Genomic DNA, 27,081 nt, shown 5'->3' with positions numbered 1-27,081 from the left:
GTAGGCTTCTCTGAAGAGAAGGGTTTTCTGGGATCGCCTAAAAGCTAATAAAGTAGGAGATAGGCAGATTGGGGTAGGGCATTCCATAGGATTGGAGAGGCTTTGGAAAAGTCCTGGAGGTGAGCATGGGAGGAGGTGATGAGGGAGCTAGAGAGCAGGAGGTCTTGAGAGGAACGAAGAGAACAAGTAGGCTGGTATTTAGAGACTAAGCTAGTGATGTAGCTGGGGGCTAAATTGTGGATGGCTTTGTACGTAGTTGTTAGTATTTAGCATTCTCGGCAGGTTGGCTCCGCTGCACAAAATCACGTTATTGTATGTGATCTTGCGAGGTTCGGCTAGCTCTATGTCTGCGGGGATACCCGCGATCATCTCCCGGAGAGTAAGAACGGGGAAATGCTGATGACAAAACAAGCATTTCCCCATTCTGCCTAGTGCCAGGACACTGATCACAGCTCCCTGGGAGTGGTGATCAGTGTCGTGTCACAAATAGCACGTGCGCACCCCCCCAGTTATAATCAATCCCTAGGACACACGTAATCCCTGCAGCGTCCCCTCCTGGTTAACTGCTTCACTGGCAGTCACATTTACACAGTAATCAATGCATTTTTAAATCAAACTGATCACTGTTGAATGGTCCCAAAATAGCGCTAAAAAAGCGTCCGATGTGTCGGCCATAATGTTGCAGTCACGATAAAAATCGCTGATCACCACCATTACTAGTAAAAAAAAAAAAATATTAATAAAAATGCCATAAAACTATCCCCTATTTTGTTGACGCTATAACTTTTGCGCAAACCAATGAATAAACGCTTAAGATTTTTTTTTACCAAAATATGTAGTAGAATACCTATCAGCCTAAACTGAGGAAAAAAAATGTTTTATATATATTTTTGGGGAATATTTATTATAGAAAAAAAAATAGCTTTTTTTTCAAAATTGTCGCTCTTTTTTTGTTTATAGTGCAGGTTTAGGCCGATATGTATACGGGTACATATTTTTGGTAAAAAATAAAAATGTAATGTTATATTGATACAAAAAATAAACAAACACATACCAATAAGCTCATCTGGTTTTTTGTCCATATATCGGTCACAGAAGACAATGAATGCTCTTGCGTTTTCTGGAGACGGGCACTCAGCATGTCTGCAGAAGCAAAAATTGTAGAAGTTCAACATAAAAGCAATAGTTTCATAGTCAGAGGTTGTTGTTGACTAGTATTTATGATTATGTGCATACACCTCAATCATGGTAGTAGTATGGGCATATACATATCTAGATCTGAGAGATCTTGTACAAAAGAGGTAGTTCAATCAGCAATACACATTTATTTATAGGGTTACATAACATATACAAATTACACACCAGACAGTATTTACAACACAATGTACAGTGTAGGTCCCCTGGCTTACATGATATTTACAAATTACTCACAGAACCATATTTACAATACAATATAAGGTGCAAGTTTAGAGTTAGATTACCTGTTAACTTCAGGTCAGCCCATGGTGACTGCCGTGTGTTCCCACACCAGAGTGAGTTGGCTTGCTCACAAAGCATTACATTCCCCCCTACTTTCTGTAGTGTGGCTAATATAATTCTCCCTAATTGGTCACTGTACCTAGTAAATGTATATTGGGAACAGCCTGATTGAATGAGTCATAGCCCCTGTAAACACGGTCGGAGATATCGACAACCAAATCTGTTGGATTTTGTCCGTCGGATCTTGTCCGTCGGATCTTGTCCGAAACTGTTGCATACACACGGTCGGACTAAGGTGTCGAAAAATCCGATCATTCAGAACATGATGACGTAATTTCGTTACGATGGGACTACGTTCAGGCTAGTAGCCAATAGCTTTGATGTAGGAATTTGATCTGAGCATGCATGGCACTTGGTCCGATCAAAATTCTCTACACATGATCGGAGTATGTCCGATCGGACCAGTTGGTCGGGAAATATTTCCAACATGTTGGAAAATTGGGTCCGACGGATATTCTGACGTTATCAGTCCGATGCATACCACACAGTCGGATTATCCGTCGACACGGTCTAATAGGACATATTCCGATGGATTCTCTGACCGTGTGTACAAGGGCAAAGAAAGCTGTTGTTTACTTCCCAGGTGAGATGTTATCAGGGAAAACAAAAGGCCAAGCTTTGAAGTTGAACTAATTACAGTAACACCAACACAACACTCAATACTTTAAATATATATTTCCCTCTAACGGAAATATATTTCTAATTACAATATTGTACAGGTATTAATGGAGATTTCACATAAACTCATAAGGCTACATTGTGTTCAGATTGCTTGTGCATAACAATACTCATGAAAAGAAAAAAAAAACACACACAAGTGAACATAAATAAGCGGTGCCCTCCAAGAGTGCAGGCTTTAGTCTGTTTTTAAGCCCACATTCTGAGTTTTATTATGCTTACAGTAGCTGTACATTTGACAAGCTCATTTCCTGACCTCACATCACCTTAGAGGTCATCTTAAAGAGTTCCTAAAAGACACTGGTTGCAGACTCAATGGTGGGGGGGGGATTCACAGAGTGGTGCAAGCACAATGCTTGCACCACTCTTCCATACTTTGAAAATGGAGCAGATGTTAGTCCTAGTTACCAAGGGGCACAAACCCCTTTGTTGGTTAGGACTGACACACTCCGTGTTTCACACAGTCACAGTACAGAACAGTAGCTGGAGCTGCATGCTCCAGATATCCATGTCCATCCCCATCCTCCTGCTCAGATGAGTGTGGGAGGGAGGAGGGAGGCTGTATAGGCTCTGCTTGTACAAGCAGATTCCGTACACAAGCTCTGGAGCTGGCAGAGATCTGGGGCAGTTTTCTATAAAGAAAACTGCCACAACCTCTTTGGTAATTAGTCACAGGACAAACTATAGTTTCTATTTCATTCTGAAATGGAAAATGGCATAGGTAGCGCAGATAAACCTAAGACAGGTCTGCTTAGTCGATGTGGCACACTTTATCCCAAACAGTTTCCTGCGCCAGTTTTCTGGCGCAGAAAGCATAGTTACGGTAATTACCAGGAATGAAACTCAAGTCATATTTGCAAAAAAGGGACAGCATAAAGTTGGTATTTAACCACTTCAATAGTGGACACATTTACCCCCTTCCTGCCGAGGCCAATTTTCAGCTTTCAGCGCTGTTACTCTGACAATTGCGGAATCATGCAACACTGTACTCTTATGAAATTTTAATCTTTTTTTTTCCACATAAATAGAGCTTTCTTTTGGTGGTATTTAAACAAACACAAACCAAATGACCCCTTTTTGGAAAGTAGACAGTCCAAGGTATTTAGTATGAGGCATAGCAAGTTTTTTTTAAGTTGTCATTTTGTGTCACACATATTTAGAAAATTAGGAATTTTTTACACTCTTTTTACATACTGTCACCAGTGCAGTATAGTCTCATAGAACTGGTGTGGTGGTGATCGGGGACACTGACTGGTGTTTTTCACAATTTTTTAAACTTTACACATAATGTCAGCAGTGCAGTGTCATTATAGAACTGGTGTGGTGGTGATCAGAGACGCTGACTGGTGTTTTTTTACAATTTTTTTTACATACAGTGACCAGACTAATACAGTGTTACCATAGTAACACTCCACTACTCTGGAGATGTGATCAGGATTTTTTTTTTAAACTATAATTGCTTATAACTGAATTTAACAGCTATAAGCAACCATTTTTTCTCACTGAAAACTATTCTGTGTTTATCATTATGATTAGCTGTGATTGGCCACAGCTAATTATATGGTACAGATGTGCTGTGATTGGCTCCGTGTGTACCATGTGATCACTGTGACCAATCACAGCGCTCACCACAATAGTACACAATAAAAAGGCACGAAACAAATTTGCATAATTGGTAAAACAAAAGTTATCATGATCCTTCATATTTTCTTGTTACTGCAGTCAAAAATAAACGTTACTTTGACCCTACTAGGGATTAGGAAAACAAAAAAAAAAAAAAAAGGTTCTTACAATGGAAAACATAGAACAAAAAAAACAAACTCTACTAGTGTATACCCAGCTTTATACTTGCTGAAAATGTCAATGACAGTTTTAATCAGTAAAATATGTTAATGAGTAACTGTACTTTTACTAGAAACACCATCAAAAGCTCCCCACTCCTCAAAAAAAGTAAACAACCATACAGAATTCTGATACAGATGCTCTGAAAGTAGCAAATTTAAAAAATAAAATTACAACCATTATAGATTACTTTCATGCATTTACAGGAATGTATGTTGGGTTTTTTTCATAATTGATGACTAACAGGAAGGAGTTGACCAAGAAAGTGTAGCTACAGGGTGTGCACTAATGAGGTCAGCTGATCAACTCCTTCCTGTGTCTTGACCTCAAGTCTGACCAGGAAGTAAAACCTTTATACACACTATACAAAGTTTGTTGTCAGATTACCTTCAGATTTACCAAAACCATGTAGTGCAAGGGCCTGCCTGATTGCATACCAATTCAAACTCCTAAGGTTTGACGTCATATTATATGTTTTTGGTAAATCTGAAGGTAAAAAAAATATATATATATATATATATATATATATATATATATATATATATATATATATATATATATATATATATACTTGGATAGTGTGGTTTTTAAAAATCCATAAAGACAGTGAGGTAAGGATGTGTAAACGGAAAGCTATTCTTGCAATATAAGTACATTAATGCTATATTGGTACATAGGGGAGCTTGAATTTAGTTTAAAAAAAAAGTGAAAGGCTGCCGGGGGGACCTGTTTTTAAAAGTGTAGACTACTACCGGTTTGCATGTTCTCCCTGTGCTTGCTTGGGTTTCACCCACAGTCCAAAGATATGCTGATAGGTTAATTGGCTCCTGTCTGAAGCGGCCCTTGTATGTGCATGTATGAATGTGGGTTAGAGACCTTAAATTGTAAGCTCCTTGAAGGCTGGGCTGAAGTGAATGTAGAATATATATATATATATATGTAAAGCACTGTGTAAAAGTGACAGCTCTATATAAATACCCGTAATTAATAAACTAGGAGGTGGTGCTTTTGGCTCCAAAAGTAGTATCTTGTATACGCAGCTCAGCGACTCATCATTAGCAGCAACTTACACCTTAACACACGACATTTCAGACCAATTCTGGATGTCTGCCTTCAAAACATTGACTCATAACATGCATACTATAAACATGACAACCAGGTAAATAGCATTTTCAGAAGCAATGGTCATCAATGACATCTGTTATATATAGTGAACGGTTTTAATACATTTCCTGCTCAGTTTGAATTATATGCTGACAACTAAGCAAAAATGTTAAAAAAAAATTCATTTATTTTTACAGTTTTCTGCAAACATCGTGCTTTTCATTCAATACTATTTCTGAACAGACTGACCGTAACTGAGGCTGGATTCACATGCGAGCTTCTTTGATAATTTTTTACAGGCTTTTTCTAACATCTGTACAGGAATTTTTGCCCAAGCACTTCTTATTTTAATTGGTTTAAGCCAAAAATAGGTAGATTAATGTTCTCTCAGTACTGGAACTTGTATAGAGGGAACTGAAAAGGCCTCAATGGAAGTGACCAGCTAAACCTGAACCAGCTAACTAGGGTCAATGGTGATGATGCAGTAGAATGTAGCAGTAAAAAAACTAAAGTCAATATCTGACACCACAAGGAATGACAAACGTTTAATATACGCTTTGATTTTTTTGCAGTAACTTTCATACTCCGTTTACTTTGATTCACACATTTTTGAAAGACCAGGAAACAAAGACCTTTTTGCAAAACAGCTACAATAGAATAATAAAAAAATATATATAATCTGTTTGACCAATGCTGGCCATACACAATACGAAAAATCGGGCGAACCCAATTTTAAAAAAACCAATGTTCAGCCGCTAGCGCAAACAATGGTGCCATCATGTAATGACCGATAAATCATTCAGTAGACATAAATACATTTATGTTCATTTTTTTACATATACCTAGTGCAGACAGGTCAGACCAGAAACACATTAACCTTTCAATTTATCGTTCATTAGAAAATTTCTAAAATTTGTCCTTTGTTTTTTCGGCTCAAAAACGTCCACGCAATTATCGATTTTGTGCCCATTAACTGGCCAAAAAAATTAACGAATGGACTAATGACCGAATTTCGGGTGATTTTTCGTATAGTGTATAACCAGCATAAGATTCTATTCTACAACTCTAATCAAAAGTGGCTTAGAAACAGCTGAAAATGGAAAACAACTCAGGTATCTACAGATACCTGTTGCTTTCTGACTATATTGCGATTCTGTGGTCAGAATAATGCATATCACTCACACATATTACTGTAATATCTTCTTACTGGAAACAAATACCTTGCTAGCTTGTGTAAACCATGTTACTAAGGTAAGGTCAAACAGCACACTGAAAAAAAGAAAAAAAATTAAATAAAATGTTCACAAACAGGGGAAACTCATAGGCCCAGTACTACAGAACTTTTTTTTTTTTTTTTTTTTTTTTTTTTGGAACTATAGGCAAAAAATGTTTTCCCCCCGTTTTGTATAGAGCAAGGGAGGGTTAGAACCCTGTTCAGATTTTTTTTTTTTTTTTTGCCATCTTGTCCCATTGCAGAGATTTCCCTTCACTTCCTGTCCCAATAGCCAAACAGGAAGTGAAAGTAAATCCCTGCTAATTAAGGGAATTCCTTGGGGACTCCCAGATCACCAGAACTAGTGTACCCATTGAAAAATTTCCCCTCTATTCCTCCGCATTGTGTAAAAAGGCTGTCTGATCCTGTCTTCTCCGATCCTCCCCTTCTTCCACAGCCCCTAATCCATCTCCTGATAGTAAAGAGCTAGGGGGCATACTGCACATGCTCAGTTTGATGTGTATTGCTAGAGCGTTTGCTTTTTCATTTTTTTTTGAAAGGGTGCATGTGATTGACATAGGGCCAATCAGCATTGTCCAGACAGAGGGTCAGGGGTCCTGGAGGCTCATAGGACAGAGAGTAGAATGAAAACTCCTCCTACAAGCTTTAACCAGTGCTCAGCCGGACACTGATAGAAGTCACAAGACTGCTATATACCGCTGATGAAAAAAGGTGTTTAGCAGTTTGTATTTACTAAAATAATTGCATTTCCATGTTCTGTGTACTTTGGGAAACCAGATAGAAGGCAGGTAAGTGTTTAGCGGTGGGGAAGAAGAGCTAGTGGAACACGTTTGCCTTTAGAACCACTTTAGCCATAACAATTTGTGAAACTGCAGCACGCATATACAGTACGAAAAGGACCATCTGGGACCATTTTAAAAGACCACTAAATCAAAGAGAAAGGCAAGTATTATTACAGGAACTCAAAAGAGACGGGGGGGGGGGGGGGGGGGGGGGGATTTTAAAAGACATCACTAAAGGGAAGGCTGACCTTTAAGGCAGGACACATTGTAATATAAAGGTTTACAAAGATCTACCCAAGTATGCAGTGGTGTCTCTTTTTCATAAAAGGTACAGGTCTTTAGTATGTTCAGTCTGACTGATTTACTACTTTGAGCAACTAACCTGGAACACACTTCCAGGCACTAAAATGTCAGGATACCTGGCACATACCTTCTTTTGTCAATGGTCTCCCATGTTATTTAAAGTCAAATACTTACCAAGTAGTGAAGCAGGATGGTGGACAGTGCTGTAGCATGCACATTCTCAATTACATTTCTACTATAGTCTTTTGAAAAACGATATCATTGCCACCCTCATTGGACATCTATTGACGTTTACTAAATGCACAGTGAAACCTTTAGCCACTCCTAGAACAAGGAAATCATATGACGTCCTGGACTTTGAGTCAGGATATCTGAATGATGCCTGCAGCTACATTATGATTTTTACATGTAGGAAAGGAGAGCCAGAGTATGGTATGGAAGTGCTTAAACAATAATCCTGGCTAGGGTTGTAATTATTTCCCACTATCTAAAAACAGAAGGGAAGAAAAAATAAATAAAAAAATCTGGCTAGAATTTCAGCCTGATAACATGAGACAGATTGTGCTTCCATAGCGTAAGCAAAATCCTCTCTAGTCACGATCAAGTAAGCAGAAATTAAAGACTTAAAATGCACAGCTATACCCTCATTACAGCCACAAGACATTCAAAAAATAAATCGGTTAAACTGTCTAACCATGCTCTGCACAGAGTCAGTTGTCCTGTATCCTGTGGCCTGTGCCAGGGGAACACAGATTAGGGATGGCGAAAAGAAAAGCAGGAGAGGTGACAGGACAAACTCTGCTGCCAGGGAGACACAAAAGCTAAAAACTTACAAGAATCGCGTCTTATCTCCCTGATATTCTTCCCATTCTACCTGACAGCTGCAGCGCTATGATCCTGAGCACTGTAAAGCTTCTGCAGCCTTCCTTTCGAGCTGAGCCAAGACATACAAACAAAGCTGGAAATGCACACATTTTTAACCACTTCACGCCGACCGTACGAAATATGCGCCTTCGGGTTGAAAGGGTTGTACCGGGGTGATGTTTTCAGCTGCAGGCATCACCCCAGTACCGTTTTTTAGAGTCAACGATCAGCTTTACTAAGCTGCCTTCAGTTGTTATAAAAGCCACTCGGCCGTTATCACAAGCAGCGGGAGGAGACATTCTCCCCCTGCCGTCTTCGGCAGCTCACCCAAGCTCTTCCCATCCCACCAGATGGCCCGAGCAACAACCGCCGGCTGGCCAGAGACCTGCACGAAGCTGCAATCTTCTGCGATCGGATCCCGGATCTATTAACCCAGAAGCAATGTCATGACATCACTTCTGGTTTACAGAAGACTTAAAAGGCACCAAATTTAAAAAAAATTACAGCATTCAAAACAGCCAAAAGGAGGGATTTGGGGTCTTATAGACCTGTCACTGCCTATTACTGTCACAAGGGATGTTTAAATTACTTGTGACAGCAATAAAAGCGATTAGAAATAAATTAAGGGACAGTGTAAAAAAAAACAAAAAAAAAAACAACAACAATAATAATAATAAAGAAGAAAAGAAAACTTTTTTTAAAGCACCCCATTCCTTTGTGCTTCTCACTGTGTGCAATCTGTCAGCGTTCATGCCGCCCCCTCCCTGTCCCCTCTATGCTGCAGATGGGCATCAATCAGACTGCACTGATGGCAATGGTGAGAATGCATTGATGTGGACTGATGAGGCTGCATTAATGGCACTTGTTAGGCTGCAGATGGGCACTAACCCTTATTTTTAGGGCTGCAACTAACGATTATCTTCATAATCGATTAGTTGGACGATTGTTGTTTTGACTAATCGATTAATCAGTTAATAAACTTAAAAAATAGCGTGGTGTATAATTTAGTTAATACGTAAAGTTAAAAAAAAAGCTATTTATTCTTAAATATCTCTATACTAAATATAAATAAATAGGTAAATATAAATAGCCAACTATATGGTTGGGAGCAAAATCTCTAATCCACTCTGAGAATAAACAGGCAGAAGAGATATACTGTATATACTATTAGAAGAGATATACCATATATATCAATAACCACTTAAGCCCCAGACCAATTGTCAGCCTAAGGACCAGAGGTCTTTTTACAATTTCACAGTGCACTGCTTTAACTGGTAATTGCGCGGTCATGCAATGTTGTACCCAAACGAAATTTGCGTCCTTTTCTTCTCACAAATAGAGCTTTCTTTTGATGGTATTTGATTGCCTCTGCGATTTTTATTTTTTACAATATAAAAATGAAAAAGACTGAAAATTTTGAAGAAAAAAAAAGATATTTTCTACTTTTTGTTATAAGAAAAATTGAATAAACTCAATTTTAGTCATACATTTAGGCCAAAATGTATTCAGCCACATGTCTTTAGTAAAAATAAAATGTCAATAAGCGTATATTTATTGGTTTGCGCAAAAGTTATAGCGTACTAGAGCGTATAACTAGAGTACATTTTCTGGAATTTACACAACTTTTCATTTATGACTGCCTATCTCATTTCTTGAGGTGCTAAAATGGCAGGGCAGTATAAACCCCCCCAAATGACCCCATTTTGGAAAGTAGACACCCCAAGGAAATTGCTGAGGGGCATGTTGAGCCCATTGAATATTTTTTTTTTGTCCCAAGTGATTGAATAATGACAAAAAAATAAGTTTACAAAAAGTGGTCACTAAATGATATATTGCTCACACATGCCATAGTTATATGTGGAATTGCACCGCTAAATAAATTCTGCTGCTTCTCCCGAGTACGGGGATACCACATGTGGCAGACTTTTTGGGAGTCTAGCTGCGTACGGCACCCCGAAACCAATCACTGCCTTCAGGATTTCTAAGGGTGCAAATTTTTGATTTCACTCCTCACTACCTATCACAGTTTCGAAGGCCATAAAATGCCAAAATAACACAAACCCCCCCAAATGACTCCATTTTGGAAAGTAGACACCCCTAGGAAATTGCTGAGGGGCATGTTGAGTCCATGAAATATTTTATATTTTGCCACAAGTTGCGGGAATATTACAAACTTTTTTTTTTTTTTCCACAAAGTTGTCACTAAATGATATATTGCTCACACATGCTATGAGCACAAGTGAAATTACACCCCAAAATAAACTCTGCTGCTTCTCCTGAGTACGGGGATACCACATGTGGCGGACTTTTTGGGAGTCTAGCCGCGTACGGGACCCCGAAAACCAAGCACTGCCTTCAGGATTTAAATATAAAACGCTACCAAAAAAATCTCAGTGATCAGTGATCAGGCCTGACTCTGCGAACGCTGCAGTTATGTGTTTAGTGTTTTGTAAGTGACAGTGATCGATCGATACCGCACTTGGGTGGGCTGGGCGGAGGGGCAAAACGCAGGTGCTAGCAGGTATCTGGGCTGATCCCGCTAACAATGCATTTTTTTGGAACCCTAAACTGCTGGGGACGCTAGTATAGATCTAATCAGATCAGATATTGATCTGTTCAGACACTATATCACTACGGGAGGTGTATGCTTTGCGCGTGGGTGTCAGCGGTACTGGCACTAACCTAGCGCTGCCTGGGGTGACGCAGACCCTATCTGACCCTAAAACCTAATTGATATCACCTGCCGGGTGATCAGGGGGTTAAATCTTTATTGGGTAGTAAATGGTGGGTGCCCTGATGCTATAAAAAGCAAACTAACTAACCAGCGTCACCCGTAACACTTATACGGTGATCACTGGTGAAAGGGTTAACTAGGGGCAATCAGGGGGTTATTAACTTTATTATGTTATATATGGGGGTACCTAACGCTATAGAAATCTGGCGGTGAACCTAAAAAATAACTAGCTACCTAGCGGCACCAGTGACACTAATGCAGCGATCAGAAAAACAATAGCTTAGTGACACTGGCAAAAGGGGGTGAAAGGGTTAACTCTAGGGGCAATCGGGGTTAAACCTTTACTAGTGGGGGGGTAGGGGGCTACCCTGGACCTAACACTAACTGCCCTGACAGTTTTTACAGTTACAACTGACACTAAATGCAGTGATCATTAAATAAATGATCACTGCAATCAGTGACACTGTGACTGGGGGGGGTAATCAGGGGTGACAGTGTGCCTATGTGTACCTACATGTCAGTGTAGTGTTGGTGCTCACTTACTATGTCTTCTCTCCTCGCAGTCCGGTCAAAAAGACCGCCCCGAGGAGAATGACATCACTTCCTCCTGCCTGTGTTTGCACTACACAGGCAGGGGAAGCTTCTCATTCGCCAGGAGCGATCAAGAAGGGATGGCCAGAAACCAACGGCCGTCCCCTTATCCCGGATCGCTCCTGAAGCGAAATGGACCACCGCAGCCAGCGGGAGGGGGTCCGATTGGACCCCCCACCCGCTGGAAGGCAGGCACGTACGGGTACATGCTTGTGCCCATCCGTGCCATTCTGCCGACGTATAATTACATTCGGCGGTCCCTAAGTGGTTAAAAGAGTGAATCTGGTAAATATCATCAGACTCAGAGATCACATTTTTTTCTTCCTTCAAAAAAAAATGTAATTTTAAGAACGTTTGTTCGATTTTCTAATTGTTGACGTTCATTTTCAACCACAGTGATGGGAAAATTTGGAAATAGAGAACTTCTTGGTGAAAGGAATTTTCAGACAGTGTATGTGGTTGTCATTCAGAAATGGCATTCATTTTAAAAACAGAATGTTAAAAACAAGTGAGAATTTCAAACAACATTCTTTCATTCAGCGAATGTACAAAGATTTTTCGTCTGAATATTCTCATCTGAAAATTGATCCGTGAGGCCAGCATAAGGCCCGGTACACACCTATGCAGTTTGCTTTTGATCTGTTCTTGCAGTGCTCTCTGCTGTGCGTTTTGATTTTTTTTACACTTTATTTTGCTGCGATTTGCGTTTTTGAATTTTGTTTGCCAATTTGTTGTGGGGCAGATTAAAAAACACAAATTGCTGCAAAAACGCATTACCGTATATACTCGAGTATAGGCCGACCCGAATATAAGCCGAGGCCCCCAATTTACCCCCAAAAAAACTGGCAAACTTATTGACTCGTGTATAAGCCGAGGGTGAGACATGCCTGTCCATCCCTGTGTGTGTGTCCGTCCATCCCTGTGTGTCCGTCCATCCCTGTGTGTCCGTCCATCCCTGTGTGTCCGTCCATCCCTGTGTGTCCGTCCATCCATCCCTGTGTGTGTGTGTGTCCATCCATCCATCCATCCCTGTGTGTGTGTGTCTCCATCCATCCATCCATCCCTGTGTGTGTGTGTCTCCATCCATCCATCCCTGTGTGTGTGTGTCTCCATCCATCCATCCATCCATCCCTGTGTGTGTGTGTCTCCATCCGTGTGTGTGTGTGTGTGTGTGTGTGTGTGTGTCCAGCCTACCTGTGTCCCGAGCCTTTGTCCCGAGCCTCCGTCCCGTGCCTCCGTCCCGTGCCTTGCCTCCTTGCCTCCGTCCCGTGCCTTGCCTCCGTCCCGTGTCGTGCCTTGCCTTGCCTTGCCTCCGTCCCGTCCCGTCCCGTCCCGTGCCGTGCCGTGCCTTGCCTTGCCTTGCCTCCGTCCCGTGCCCTCTTCGTCGGCGCCTCGGCGGCCATTGTAAAATTCAAAAGCCGCGCCTCCGCCTTCGCCTGTGATAGGCGGAACACTGAATTTCCCAGCAGCCTGTGTTCCGCCTATCACGGACATCGTATCATCCTCGTCCGTAGTACGAGGATGATACGATGTCCGTGATAGGCGGAACACAGGCTGCTGGGAAATTCAGTGTTCCGCCTATCACAGGCGAAGGCGGAGCCGGAGGCGCGGCCTTTGAATCCTAGAATGGCCGCTGTCTGTCTGCTCGACACGCTGATCGAGCGGGCAGACAGCGTTGACTCGAGTATAAGCCGAGGGGGGCACTTTCAGCCTCAAAAAAGAGGCTGAAAATCTCGGCTTATACTCGAGTATATACGGTACATGCTTTTCTGCAGCTTCTCCATTGAAGTATATTGAACCAAAAAGCACCGCTTTTGCTTGACCGTGCGCCATAGGAAACCATGTAAAATGAACTGTAGTGCGTTTCTGCAAAAAGCACCAAAAAACACACATAGGTGTGAACCAGGCCTAAGCCCTGTACAGTGCAAAAAAAAAGCAAATAATCACTACTGTAAGGGGTTCATTTTTTTACTGTAGAACTGTGAAAGTAACATTTACAGTAGCGATTATTTGCTCTTTTTATACTATAAAGGGCTAATTTTAGTTTTTTTAACCCCACTATGTTACTGGCTGATTAATGGATTCATTTCATTATCGATTAGTTGACGATTAATCGATTAGTTGGTTCAGTCCTACTTATCTTGCTTCAAAGTTCCTTATTTAAAACTTACCTTTTTTTACTGAAACTTCACTCTTAAAATGAATGTGCATGTTATACGCTGGAAAATATCATATATTTCTTCTTTTTTTTTTTTTTGGTTGCAACATGACAACATTTGGAATATTTCAAGGGGTATGAATACTTTTTCCAAGGCACTGTATATACCAAACTAGTACAAAGTACTCTAGTGGTCATACAAACTTCAATAAAATGGCTCTGTCAACACACAAACACAAATTCCCAAGTGCAGATTTTTAATGCATACTTACCCCTTGCACTGAAGTTTTATATACGTTATCCCTTCTTTTTCTATCTCAGTACGGTCGTAGAATCTTGTAGTGTTAGTCAAATCAATTAACAGCCCCATTTTTACCTGAAAACATAAATTAAAATTCTTTATGTCTGTATGAAGACAAGACAAATTACACATTTGGAGGTCACATTAAATATTTAAGCAGTTATGGTCTTCAAAGTCCAACTTCCATGCATGAGCGAGAGTGACATCATCCTGGCCTGGCCAGTCAAAGAGACTGAAGATCTGAACTCTGAAGAACAATGGCTAAATGCGTCAACAACTTGTATGGACCATATTGCTGGAGTGGGGGCGGTCTAGTTCCATTTTAATATATATCTATACTAAAGGTCGACCGATATGGGTTTTTCTCTGGCCGATGCCGATATTTAGAAATCGAGGCGGCCGATGGCCGATATATGATGCCGATTTTTTTGGGCCGATATATTAGGCCGATTTTTTCTTTTTTCCCTTTTTTTTTCGCTTCATCTCATAAAATCTAAGTTAGACACCTTTCACACTGGGGCGTTTTTCAGGCGCTTTTGGGCTAAAAATAGTGCCTGTAAATTGCCTTCAAAACGGGCTCCCCTGTAGTCTCAGTGTGAAAGCCTGAGTGCTTTCACAGGACGTTAAAAAAAAATCCTGCAAGCAGCATCTTTGGAGCGGTGTAAACCGCTCCTCCACCACTCCTGCCCATTGAAATGAATGGGCACCGCTGCCGAAGCGCATGCAATGCGATTTGGCAGCAGCGCTTCACAAGCACATTTAACCCCTTCCTCTGCCACTAGCTAGGTTATGAGTGCCCCGCTAGTAGCCGAATAGCACTGCTAAAATGATGGTAAAGCGCCGCTAAAACTAGTAGCGTTTTACCGTCAACGCCTGCCCACTCCAGTGTGCAAGCAGCCTTCAGTAATAAGTGATATAGCAAATTTCTTACATTTATTAAACAAAACAAACCTCCAATCAGTTCACTTGTATAATTTAGATTAAAAAAAAAAACAACTATATATTAAATACACAAAAACAGGTACTCAAAACTTTTGGACGAAAAAAAAAGGGGCTAACTACTTTTTTTGTTTTGTTTTTTAAATCTGTGTATTTTTTCCAAAAAATTGCGTTTGAAAGACCTCTGCGCAAATACCGCATCGCATAAAATATTGCAACAACCGCTATTTTATTCCCTAGGGTCTCTGCTAAAAAAATATATATAATTTTTGGGGGTTCTAAGTGATTTTCTAGGAGAAAATACAGGATTTTTACTTGTAAGCAACAAGTGTCAGAAAAGATTTAGTCTTTAAATGGTTAAACTGAGAACTCTACACAGGGAGTTCAGTCCATTGAAGAAGAAACATTGTATCTCTTTGATCTTTTCTTGGCAGACTGCCCAGAGAGGAGGAAAGTTGCTTCACTGATTAACTTCAGTCAACTTACCTTGACTTCTATTACAGAAGTCTTTTGTAAGTCGCCTGAACATATAATCAGCCTTTTTATCAGCACAATCGTCCAATGCCGATTAATTAAAAAATGCCAAATATCGGCTGATATATCTGTTGACCTCTAATCTACATCTTACGCTGATGTTTTCTGGCTAGTATTGTCACAATTTCTCATCCTGTCCAAATCTGCTCCACCAGTGGGCTGCTCTCAGAGATGCACAGAGAGGCACTGATGTTATGATGTCTCTACATCTATACACCCTCAAAGCATAATGTTTCCACCTCCATGTTTGATGGTGGGGATGTGTTCTTGGGGTCTCCCGTGTAGTTCTGGGCTACTTCCTCACCGTTCTCATGATCAATGAAACTCCATGAGGTGAGATTGTGCATGGAACCCCAGATCGAGGGAGATTGACAGTTATTTTGTGTTTCTTACATTTGCGAATAACCGCACCAACTATTGTCACCTTCTCACTAGGGGTGCAATGGATCGTCACCGATCCGTGATCCTAACGGGTCAACCTGTTCGGACTGGCACACCACGCGATCCATGTAGTTAAATGGGAACATCAGAGCTGACCATTGTTTTTTAAAGTATATCTAAACCCAAAAACAAAACTGTATAGAATTGCAGCTTACCGGGCTGCAATTATTTAATTTTTTCACACTGTTGAACCTTTTTTAACCGGACAATCGTGCTATTAATATACTTCCTTTCATAGGGTGAGAACTAGAGATGCATTGATATTTTTTTTATGAGTACCAATACTTTTATTTTTTTGTATTCGCCGATACTGTTTACATGCCTTGTAATAGGAATAAAAGTGACAGAATTTTTTTTTTTTTTTAAACGGACTGTTTAAAGATAAAAAGTAAGAGGTAAAATTAATAAGAAAAAAAAATTAAAATTTTTAAACGCGCCCGTCCGCCGAACTCGCATGCAGAAGCAAACCACATGCTAGGCACCACCGCGATCAGTAGAGCGAGAGCATTAATTCTAGCCCTAGACCCACTCTGTAACTTAAAACATGCAACCTGTAGAATTTTTTAAACGTTGCCTATGGAGATTTTTAAAGGTAAAAGTTTGTCGCCATTCCACGAGCGGGTGCAATTTTGAATTGTGGAACCCCACTGACAGCTAAATAAGTAATCGGTTGTTAAAGATACAGCATCCCTGCTCCTTAACAACCAATAATTGCTGGCTTTTTTTTTATATGATCTTGATGAAGCCATTTCTGTTAACATTATACTCACACATGTTAGCTATGGCAGGGCTTGACAAATTTGCTTAGAATCTTGGAGCCAGCTGAAAAAGTTAGAAGCCAGCTTTTTAAATCAGCTGCCCGGCACGCAGAACTGCATGTCAGGGCCATTGGGCAATAAGAATTGCTCACGCCTGATGCTAAGCGAAAAAAAGACTGAATTTTTATTTATTTTTTATGTTTTTTTTGTTTGTTATTAGATTTTGCAAATAAGTTATTTTTTCCTTCACTGATGAGCGCTCATAGGCTGCACTAATGGGCACTGATCAGGTGGCACTGAATGGCAGCACTAAAGAGCACTGACAGGTGGCAGTGATAGGTAGCACTGAGATGGCACTGACAGGTGGCACTCCCCATCCATAGCAGCGATAACGAATGGGCGACCGATCAAGCCTGCAACCTCCACTCCAGTTGCAAAACTGGGAAGATAATGTTGGAGTTGGGCGGGCAGTGAGAGTGAGCCAGGCTCACAACACTGTCGATCAAAGGGCGCTGGTTGCATGTACCCCACTCCAGCAGGCCACAAAGCCGCGGCCTTAATTTTGGCCAGCCCGGCCAAAGTCTGCACACCTGTGGAGCGGCCACGTCCCTGCTGCTGCTGTGTAGCCCAGGCGCCAGGATGCAATTTCCAGTCGCTATTGTGACCTGGCGCCTGGGTTTTGTCAAGCCCTGAGCTATGGTGCAAATCTACCGAATCCTGCTTCCAGGTTTGACAAGTGTCAAGTGGCTAGCGTTGTAAAAAAAAACTATCCGTGGGGACATCCCCACGAATAAGTATTTTTACGACGAAACGTACATCGGGTGGCAGACGTGCTGACGTCATTGCGATACAGCGTAGGTTGGATGGGCGATTGCATGTCGGCCGGCATTTTTTATGGCCGTTTTTACTGCTTTCTATGTAAGTGTATTTCTTTACTTTTATAAAATTTGTTATACGGAATTATGCTATAGTGAGTCTTCTTTCCATTTCCCTGGGATCCCGAGTACTGCCTTTCTGCTTCACGTGCTCCTGTTGACATTATTATTACACTCATTATTACCACCATTTTTGTTTTATTATTATCCCTAATATATATATATTTTATTTTTTATTTTTTTATTGCTACTATTCACTTAATATTTTTTTTTTTCATGAATTCTTATGAATTTTTAAATTTTATCAATTTAGGTATTTATTAAGTTCTCACTGGACTATTTTCTATTTTTCATTTATTGGACTTTTGTATCACTTCACTGGGATTTTTCTAATTTTATTATTAACACTTGTTATTTATAATTCTTTATAAATTATGTTATGTTTGATTTTTTAGAGGGGTAGATCAACTTTTCTCACTATTATTGCAATCAATTAATCATTCATAGGTGTTTATATTTAATTTATTTATAGTATTTATGTATGCGCGTGGCATTTTCCTTTTGTTATCTTATTGTGGTTACGTGTATCTTGTAAAACTGAGCTGCAGCGATTTTTAGTTGTACTAGTGTAGATTTAGCACGGTATTTCTTTTTCTTTTTTTTGATTTAACATAAACGGAACATTAAAATTACAGACTGATCATTTCTTTGTCAGTGGGGAAATGTACAAAATCAGCAGGGGATCAAATACTTTTTTCCCCTAACAGTATGTGCTCTCTTTTTTTTTTTTACATCATACTGGAGTGCCTTACATCAAGCTAGCAGCCATACATATATTGAAATATCCATACTAATGACAATGGAAGATGACTTTCATCAGTTCAGTTTTACACAGATGACTGGATTAACCGCTTAAGGACCACCTCGCGTCGATGTACGTCGGCAGAATGGCACGGCTGGGCACAAACAAGTATGTTGCCCTTTACGTGCCCGGTCGCGAGCACGCCGGCACACTCGTGAACTGGTCCTGAACTCCGTGACCGTGGCCGCGGGAGCCGCAGACCCGATCGCCGCCGGTGTCCCGTGATCGGGTCACAGAGCTGAAGAACGAGGAGGTCTGTGTAAAGAAACCTCTCCTTGTGCTTCCTACTGATCGTAGGTACTGATCGTCTCTGATTGTCAGTTCCCTGTTATAGGGAAAGACTATCAGTGACATCAGACACAAAGCCACGCCCCCTAACAGTTAAAAACACACGCACTTAACCCCTACACTGCCCCCTAGTTTTAGTTAGACATTTTTACAGTAATCAGTGCATTTTTTAAAATGTGTCAAAATTGTCCAACGCCATAATGTCGCAGTCACAATAAAAATCTCTGATCGCCGCCATTACTAGTAAAAAAAAAAAATATTAATAAAAGTGCCACAAAAAAACTATCCCCTATTTTGTAGACACTATAACTTTTGCGCAAACCAATCAATAAACGCTTATTGCAATTTTTTTACCAAAAATATGTAGAATACATAGCGGCCTAAACTGAGGGAAAAAAAAACGCAGGGGTGATCAAAAACCACCAAAAGAGAGCTCTATTTGTCGGAAAAAAAGGACGTCAATTTTGTTTTGGAGCCACGTCGCACGACCGCGCAATTGTCAGTTAAAGCGAGGCAGTGCCGAATCGCAAAAAAGGGGCTTGGCCCTTTAGCTGGAAAATGGTCCGGGGCTGAAGTGGTTAATAAAGAACACTTTCAAACCTTGAGGCTTTTCAAGTAGTTGGACAGCATACTCGGGTGAAATCTATTCTCCTCAGGCACCTGATCATCATACTTGGGTCCCAACATTGTTTTCAAAGGTAAAAATTTTCCTGAAACAATATAAAAACAAAGTAGTCACGTTAGTATAGCATAATGGTAGATCGACTTCTGTACAAGCAGCCTACCCATACATGGATAGAAATTTGTCTGGTCCCTGCTGTACTGGTCAAATTACCATCAACATATGGCCGGCTTTAGTAAATCAACCCCAATCTGTACAACAACTGCCCTGTTTGCATGACATCAGAAAACCATTACCTTGACACCTTTGGACATACATGACATGATAAAAGCAATAGATGGAAGCTTTACTTACACAGCTAGGATATACAGACAAGTGAAATGCCCTGTACACAGACGGACATTCCGATGGAAAATGTGCGATCGGATCTTGTTGTAGGGAAATCTGATCGTGTGTGGGCTCCATCAGACTTTTCCCGTCTGAATTTCCGAAACACTAAAGTTTGAGAGCTGGATCTAAAATTTTCCGACAACAAAATCCGATCGTGTAGACAATTTAAACGGACAAAGTGCCACGCATGCTCAGAATAAATTATGAGACGAAAGCTATTGGCTACTGCCCTATTTATAGTCCCTTCTTACGTGTTCTACATCACTGCGTTCTGAACTATCAGATTTTCTGACAACTTTGTGCGACCGTGTGTATGCAAGACAAGTTTGGGCCAAAATCCGTCTGAAAAAATCCGACGTGTGTACATGGCATAAGAAATATTAGTTAGCAAAAACATTCTGACATTGAACAACATGTAGGACAACAACTCACACTCAAACTTTTTTCTTTTTAAACAAAGGCAGTGAGCAGTACATTCTTTTTAATGAAGTTAGTATGATAGAACTGGATTCAAAACCATGTTTTCTAGGCACCCAGTCCATACCCATAGAAGGTGATAGTAAAGGACACAACAGGTGGGCTGTAGCTGACATAGGAGCTGCAATTTACATAACACACACACAAGCAGATGCAGCCACATAACACAGCAACATGTTGTGCCCACAAGGCCCAAAGAAAACGCAATGTAGTCTCAGAGATGGTCTATTGATTTTTTTTTTTGAAGTAGCTGGTTAATGGGCATACATTAGCATTGATTTCCTGATGGTGGCGATGCCCAAATAACATTTATTTAAACAGCCCTTGTAATCTCCATCACAGGATGACAACAAAGGGATACAATGTGGAAGACAGGGGCAGAGTATTTCCACCCAATAACAAAAGTCCATGAATATAGACCTTCGTAAAATGATCAGCAGGTGGTATTTTAATAAAGAATGCAGATTTAAAATGCCTTGAAATTATGTAAACATGGTACAGCGTCTATAAATAGATTTTAGTTAGCGAATTTGCATATACTTTAACAGTCTTGAAGGTCTTCACTATAAGGATGAGCTCAGGCGTGTTCGCATGCTCCACGTGCAGAGCCCGCCAGGAAGTTGGTGCAGCGTTGCGCTAATCACAGGCAGCGAGACATTGTCCAATCTCTGCAGCAGCGCATCGGGGCAATGTCTCACTGCCTGTGATTAGCGCAGCGCCAACTTCCTGGCGGCCTCAGCACGTGGAGCATGCGAACACGTCTGAGCTCATCCTTACTTCACTACATTGCCCAACAACCGAAACAAAAACCTTTTAGAGTTTTGTTTTCCACAGCACACGCATGGTAAATGTCCCAGCAGCGAAACTACATCAAAATATTAAAGTGCATCACTGATGATGGAAATACAATTTGTTGACTTCCTCCTGAAAATGCCAGCTGCCTGGCAATCTTGGACTTGAATCACCTCCTGCCAATGTAATGCCTATATGCAGGGTAAGTGGTAAAGTGGTTGTAAAGTCAGTGCTCACAATTACTGCCAGCCCCTCTGTTAGCGCAAGCTATAATACACCGTGTATGTGTTTTTGTTTTTTTTCCAATTCTGCTGCTAAATAACCTTTTTTACATCGCCGATGTGCAGTCACGTGACCACCTGCTGCTCTCCTTCCCTGATCTAAGAACTACAGTCAGAGGGGCTGAGGCTTACCTCTGACGTCAGCCAGGTGGTCATGTGTTCAGCACACATAGGGAGAGACAGGAACAGACCGGATCAACCAGGTATTTTACAACATAGAAAGGGACAAATTACACCGCACAAGCTCTATGCGGTTTAACATGCTTTAAAAGAACAGAATTATTTTTGGGGGTTACAACCTCTAACACCCAGCCACCAACTCCTGGTCTGTTTGCGATCTTAGTGTTCTAGATCATATGACTGCTGTGACAGCCAATATCAATCAAGTAGCCACCTCAACCTCATTGTTCACTCCCACATAAAGGATCACCTGGAGGTGGCGTCAAGGTTTTAAAACATCATTCAGTCAGGCGGATAGACAACTGCGTTCAGATGCAGAAGTTACCTGTGCTATGGCCACTTACAAACTTGACAATTAACTGCAACCAGTTTGCATGCAGCCAAAAACTCTGTGGACACAGAGGGGTTAATTTACTAAAGCTGGAGAGTGCAAAATCCAGTGCAACTCTGCATAGAAACCAATCAGCTTCCAGGTTAGTTTTTTATTAAAGCTTAATTGAATAAACTGAAGTTAGAAGCCGATTGACTACTGTGCACAGCTGCACCGGATTTTACACTCTCCAGTTTTAGTAAATCAACCTCAGTCGGAGTCCCTAATCACACAACTGCTCAAATGGGTGGTTACATGTGATTGTGAACTGCAGCAGCGATGCCCATTAATTTGTGCCGAGTACAAATATGGCCATGGCTGTATGTACACACTCTATGCATGGACATATTTCCTCTACTAGTAAGAATCACCGATTCTCATGTTGGCCACCAGTGCGAATGATGCCCAATACTTGGGGGTTAATTTACTAAAACTGGAGAGTGTAAAATCTGGTACAGCTATGCATGGTAGTCAATCAGCTTCTACCTTCAGCTTGTTCAATTAAAGTGGTTGTTAAGCACTTAAAAAACCTCCCATCCCCTCTGTAATATGTATCCCTGTGTGATATAAAAAAAGATGCCAATGTGTTAGAGCAGCTCACGTGACTCCTCGGCTCTCTCCTCTGCCTGGCTGACAGCTCCAATGGGCAGAGCCGAGCACTTCCGCTGACGTCAGCCAGGGAGGACAGCAGAGAGTGCCACGCGATGCTCTGATATAGGTACAAATCGGCATAATTTTTATAAAACACAGGCACAGGGCATATTGCTATGTTACAGAGGAGATGGGAGTTTTTTTTTTTTTGTAGTTATGAAAGCAGCAAATGGGGAGGGGGCTGGGGAAAGAGAAGGACAGAGTAGGGCTGTGGATGACGGAGGCACGTAAACTGACCACGGTGTCAGGGCTCAGCAGTCATGATAAACTGTGGTCAGTTTACAGGGAGAGGGTATAGCCAGGCAGGATCAGCCAGGTATTTTAGGTGATAGAAGGGGCCAAATGACAGCACAAGAACTGTGCTGTATAACATGCTTTAAGAGAACAGGATCTGTTTTTTTTTTTTTTAGGGTAACAAATGCTTTAACAAAAACACTGGAAGCCGATTGGTATCTATGCAGATCTGCACCAGATTTTGCACTCTCCGGGTTTAGTAAATCATCCCCAACGAGTTAATGACATGCAACAAGAGGAGTAAGAACATCCAATCCACATAGCTGTTCTGGGTCAGTAACTTGGAAAGTATTGAAGGCAGGATCACCATGACAGCCAAGCAACTAACATTTTTTTTTAAAAGTATTCGAGCGATGGAAGACCTCATATCTTTTTAATGACAGGTTCCCTATAATGAGCATGCTCAGCAAGAAAGCTTCCATTATATATGATATGATATGATAGAGATGGGCTTGGGTGTGTTGTAAACCACCCCATGCCTGTTCCCGCGAGGAAGCCGACACAGCTAATAACAAGCAGTGAGATATTACCCAGTCCGCAGCTGCACAGATCAGCAAATGTCTCACTGCCTGTGATTAACCGTGTGCAGTGTCAGCTTCCTGGCGAGATCGGGCACATTGGGTTTTGAACATGCCCGAGCCCATCGCTAATCTTTATGACATGTGTTGTTATAACACGTTACTTAATAGAAGCCAGCATTAAGACACATCCAGTACTGAAAAGAACCTCTGATAGCAGCTCAGCACCAGGGATGAGCTTGGATCACACCAAACCCAGGAGGAAGCGGTCACTCCCACCTAACAGAAGCCAGGGCATTCCCTGTCCCGCTGCTGCACATGTGATGGGAATTCCCACCCCCTGCATAATTTCAGCGGCAGGACAGGGAATGCCCCTGCCGCAGCTGATTGGGTGGGAATGACGGTTTCCTTTCAGGTTCGGTTTGGACCAAACCCAGCTCATCCTTAACACCAGAACAAGAGTTCAGGTATGTTCAGATCCTAAACCCAACTGGCAAGCTGGCACTGTATCGGAGCCACTAATAAATGACCAAGGCGGCACCCCCCCCCCCGCCATCTACGTCCCATTTATATGTGTAGCTGGGAGGCAGGCGATGCCCCAGTCGTTTATGATTGGCCCAGTACAGCGACAGCTTGCTGGTAGGGTGGCTCAGGTGGGTTTGAATTAGGATGTGAAGATATCAGAGGTCATCCCTAATCAGGATTCATAATAATATACACAATAGTGGGCATTGATAAAGCTCAAATCACAAAGCTGCCAGGATAAGGATCTCATTCCAATAGACTGTGACATAAGAAGCCTCTCTCTCATTGTCCCAGCTTTGTGACTTACACGAACATGGTCAGCACACAATTACCTGCCACTGGCTGTCCCCTGCGAGGGCAGTTCAGCCACCGGGGTGGGATCTTGTTGTGAGCCATGCTGTGCTTACACGGGGCACCTAGTACTGAGGATGATGTCCGTACTAACACACTACGATTCAGCACGACACACTTATTATTGTTGTTCCTGTTGACTCGACTATCACGTGGCTCTCCTACAGCCACTCACAAGACTGCGATCCCAAAACGTGACGTCAGCCCTCTGTACAAGTACCCCCCAGTATCCCACAAGGCGCCCGCTTTTCTCACTCCCCCATTCAAAGTGGAGCACAGGCCCCAGCATGCACCGCGGCACCCACTTCGCCGGGGGAAGAAGCTTCCGGCAAGGGGAAACTTCCGGCATCTGGTGGTGATGCAGTTATAGCTAAAGCGACATCTACTGGCGAAAATCGGAACTGCAGGCTGCTACTAATACCAGTGGCTTGGGATCCCTTCTACATTTTATATTTAGATGTGGCTTGAAAGCTGACAGAGCCTGGGGAACTGCCTTCTAATGTCCCTGAAGTTTAAAGTGGAACACACCTATGCGAATTGGATGCAGGTTTTCTCCGCATCCAATTCGCTTAGCAGGAGAATATGACTGGCTCTCTATGGAGCCGGCGTTCTGCCGAGAAATGTCTGCCCATCGGATAGCGCCTGCCCTGTACCGCGCAGTCGCAGTGCTTGCGCATTACGGAGGACATGGGGACGCCGAAAGTTTCCAAAGTTGAACAGCTGACCATGAGCTGCACATGGCGCCTGCACACTTAATAGTCACCGCTTTGTAACAGGGCCCCTCGCGGGCTCGCTTTGCTCGCCACGCTTTGGGCACGGCCTCGCTTCGCTCGCCATATTTTTATTCTAACTCTATTCTAACTCTATGTCCACTTGGTAGGTGGGGCTTGAACCTGGACTCAGTATGCAGGCGCCGTGTAGACCTAACAATCAGCTTTTCACCTTCGGAGACTTTCGGCGTCTCCTTTGTCCTCAGTACTGTGTAAGCACATTATAGGGTGGACACTATCCAATGGGGGGGCAGTATTCAACAAGACACATGCTCACATGCATACCTCCCAACTGTCCCTGATTTTGAGGGACTGTCCCTGATTCGGAGCAATGTCCCTCTGTCCCTCATTCCTCCTCATTTGTCCCTCATTTTGGTCTGATCGATATAGTCGTATATAAAATGCACTTTTTATCTTTCAAAAAGTGTTTCCTAGTGCTAAATCTTTCATCTAATTTCTAAATTGCATTTGTACATTTTAAAAGCCAATATAAAGGCATAGTAGTGGTAAAAAAAAAAAAAAAAAAGCACTTGTGGATGTAATTAACCTTTTTTTTGGGGTTAATTCTCCTTTAAGGGGGTGTGAATGGGGGCGTGTCCTATGCCTACATACATTTGCTAGTAGGTGTCCCTCATCCCCATCTCAAAATGTTGGGAGGTATGCACATGTCTCGGGGCGGATATGGCGCACACTGCACAGAAACGCTGTGCATCTTTGCCTCCGTTTCAGGGTCGAATTCAGGCAAAGATTCTGCCCTGATTCATCCCTGAAATGGAGAACAGGGACAAACAGAGTTGCTGTGCGATCCGCAGCTGGTTTAGGTGTGAACCGAGCCTTACTCATAACGTGATAAAAAATATTGGGGGTTATTTACTAAAGGCAAATCCAATTTGCACCACAAGTGCCAAGTGCATTTGAAATTGCACTGAAAGTGCACTTGGAAGTGCAGTCGCTGTAGATCTGAGGGGGACATGCAAGTAAAATAAAAAACAGCATTTTAGCTTGCACATGATTGGATAATAAAATCAGCAGAGCTTCCCCTCATTTCAGATCTTATACTCAGATTTACAGTGACTGCACTTCCAAGTGCAATTTCAAGTGCACTTTGCACTTGTAGTTTGCACTTATAGTGCAAAGTGGATTTGCCTTTCCTAAATAACCCCCAATGTTCTTAAGCAAGGAACTTATATTCCACAATAAAGCGGAGCTGTGTTTGGAAAAAAAAATTAAAAGTCAGAAGCTCCAAATACTGCAGCCGCTGACTTCTAATATCAGGACACTTACCTGTCCAGGGATCCCAGGATGTTGGCACCCCAAGGTGATATGTTTATTGGCTTTGGGTGCAGGCCCCCGGCATTGCATGTAAGGGAAACCTGCAGTGTAGTCTTCAGACTTTACAGCCAGATTCCTACTGTGCATGCGTGAGTTTCGCTGTGCTTTTTGAATGGTCACGCTGTCTTCTGGGACACACATGGGTCCCCGAAGGCAGCCCGGGGGGGGGAGAGGCAGCCTCGGATATGTCGTAAATCGCTGCGTGGCAATCTTAGGTACCTGTCAAAACAAGGGGTTGCCACCTCAGGGTTGCCACCTCATTCCTTTAAACCTGAACACATATTAATTACACAGGTTCTGTGGCTGATTAAGATGGTAATTAAACTCACTTAGTGCCTTATCTGCATTAAATTAGCCTCAGAACCTGTGTAATCTGTGTAACCTATGTAGTTCAGGTTTAAAGGGATGAGATGGCAACCCTACCACTCCCCCCCCCCCCCCAAAAAAAAGTGCCAAATGTGTCAGTGGAGGGTGCGAACAAGCAGAGCTTGCCCTTTTAGGTGGAGCTCTGCTTTAATATTTAGTCTACCAAAAGTAGTGCGTGCTATAAATTGCCTCCAGCATTGCTCCTGTTTCTTCTTGCTGGAGGCTGCCATTTTACTTAAGCCCAGAGCCCCTGAACAGCAGTAAATCATAAAGAGGAACTAAACCCATTGATTTAACGGTTTCAAAAAACAGGGCTTATTTAAACTTGCTTCAGC

At 41.9% G+C, this 27,081-nt stretch overlaps 1 protein-coding gene across 1 annotated transcript in view; it reads right to left on the bottom strand.

Moving 5' to 3' along the window:
• The window catches only part of RNGTT (RNA guanylyltransferase and 5'-phosphatase), a 463,180-nt gene extending 438,583 nt beyond the window's left edge, over nucleotides 1-24,597 (bottom strand). The window contains 4 exon segments of the mRNA XM_077487269.1: nucleotides 1,055-1,143; nucleotides 14,102-14,205; nucleotides 19,428-19,537; nucleotides 24,260-24,597. Of these exon segments, the coding sequence (XP_077343395.1) occupies nucleotides 1,055-1,143; nucleotides 14,102-14,205; nucleotides 19,428-19,537; nucleotides 24,260-24,323 (367 nt within the window). The 5' untranslated portion in view covers nucleotides 24,324-24,597.
• Between the last annotated feature and the right edge of the window lie 2,484 nt (nucleotides 24,598-27,081).

This window comes from Lithobates pipiens, unplaced genomic scaffold (genome assembly GCF_037356315.1).
Source record: "Lithobates pipiens isolate NorthernLeopardFrog02 unplaced genomic scaffold, aLitPip1_a1.2 Scaffold_18, whole genome shotgun sequence".
NCBI lineage: Eukaryota > Metazoa > Chordata > Amphibia > Anura > Ranidae > Lithobates > Lithobates pipiens.
The sequence above is the reverse complement of the archived record's forward strand: the minus strand, read 5'-3'. Positions and strand labels throughout refer to the sequence as shown.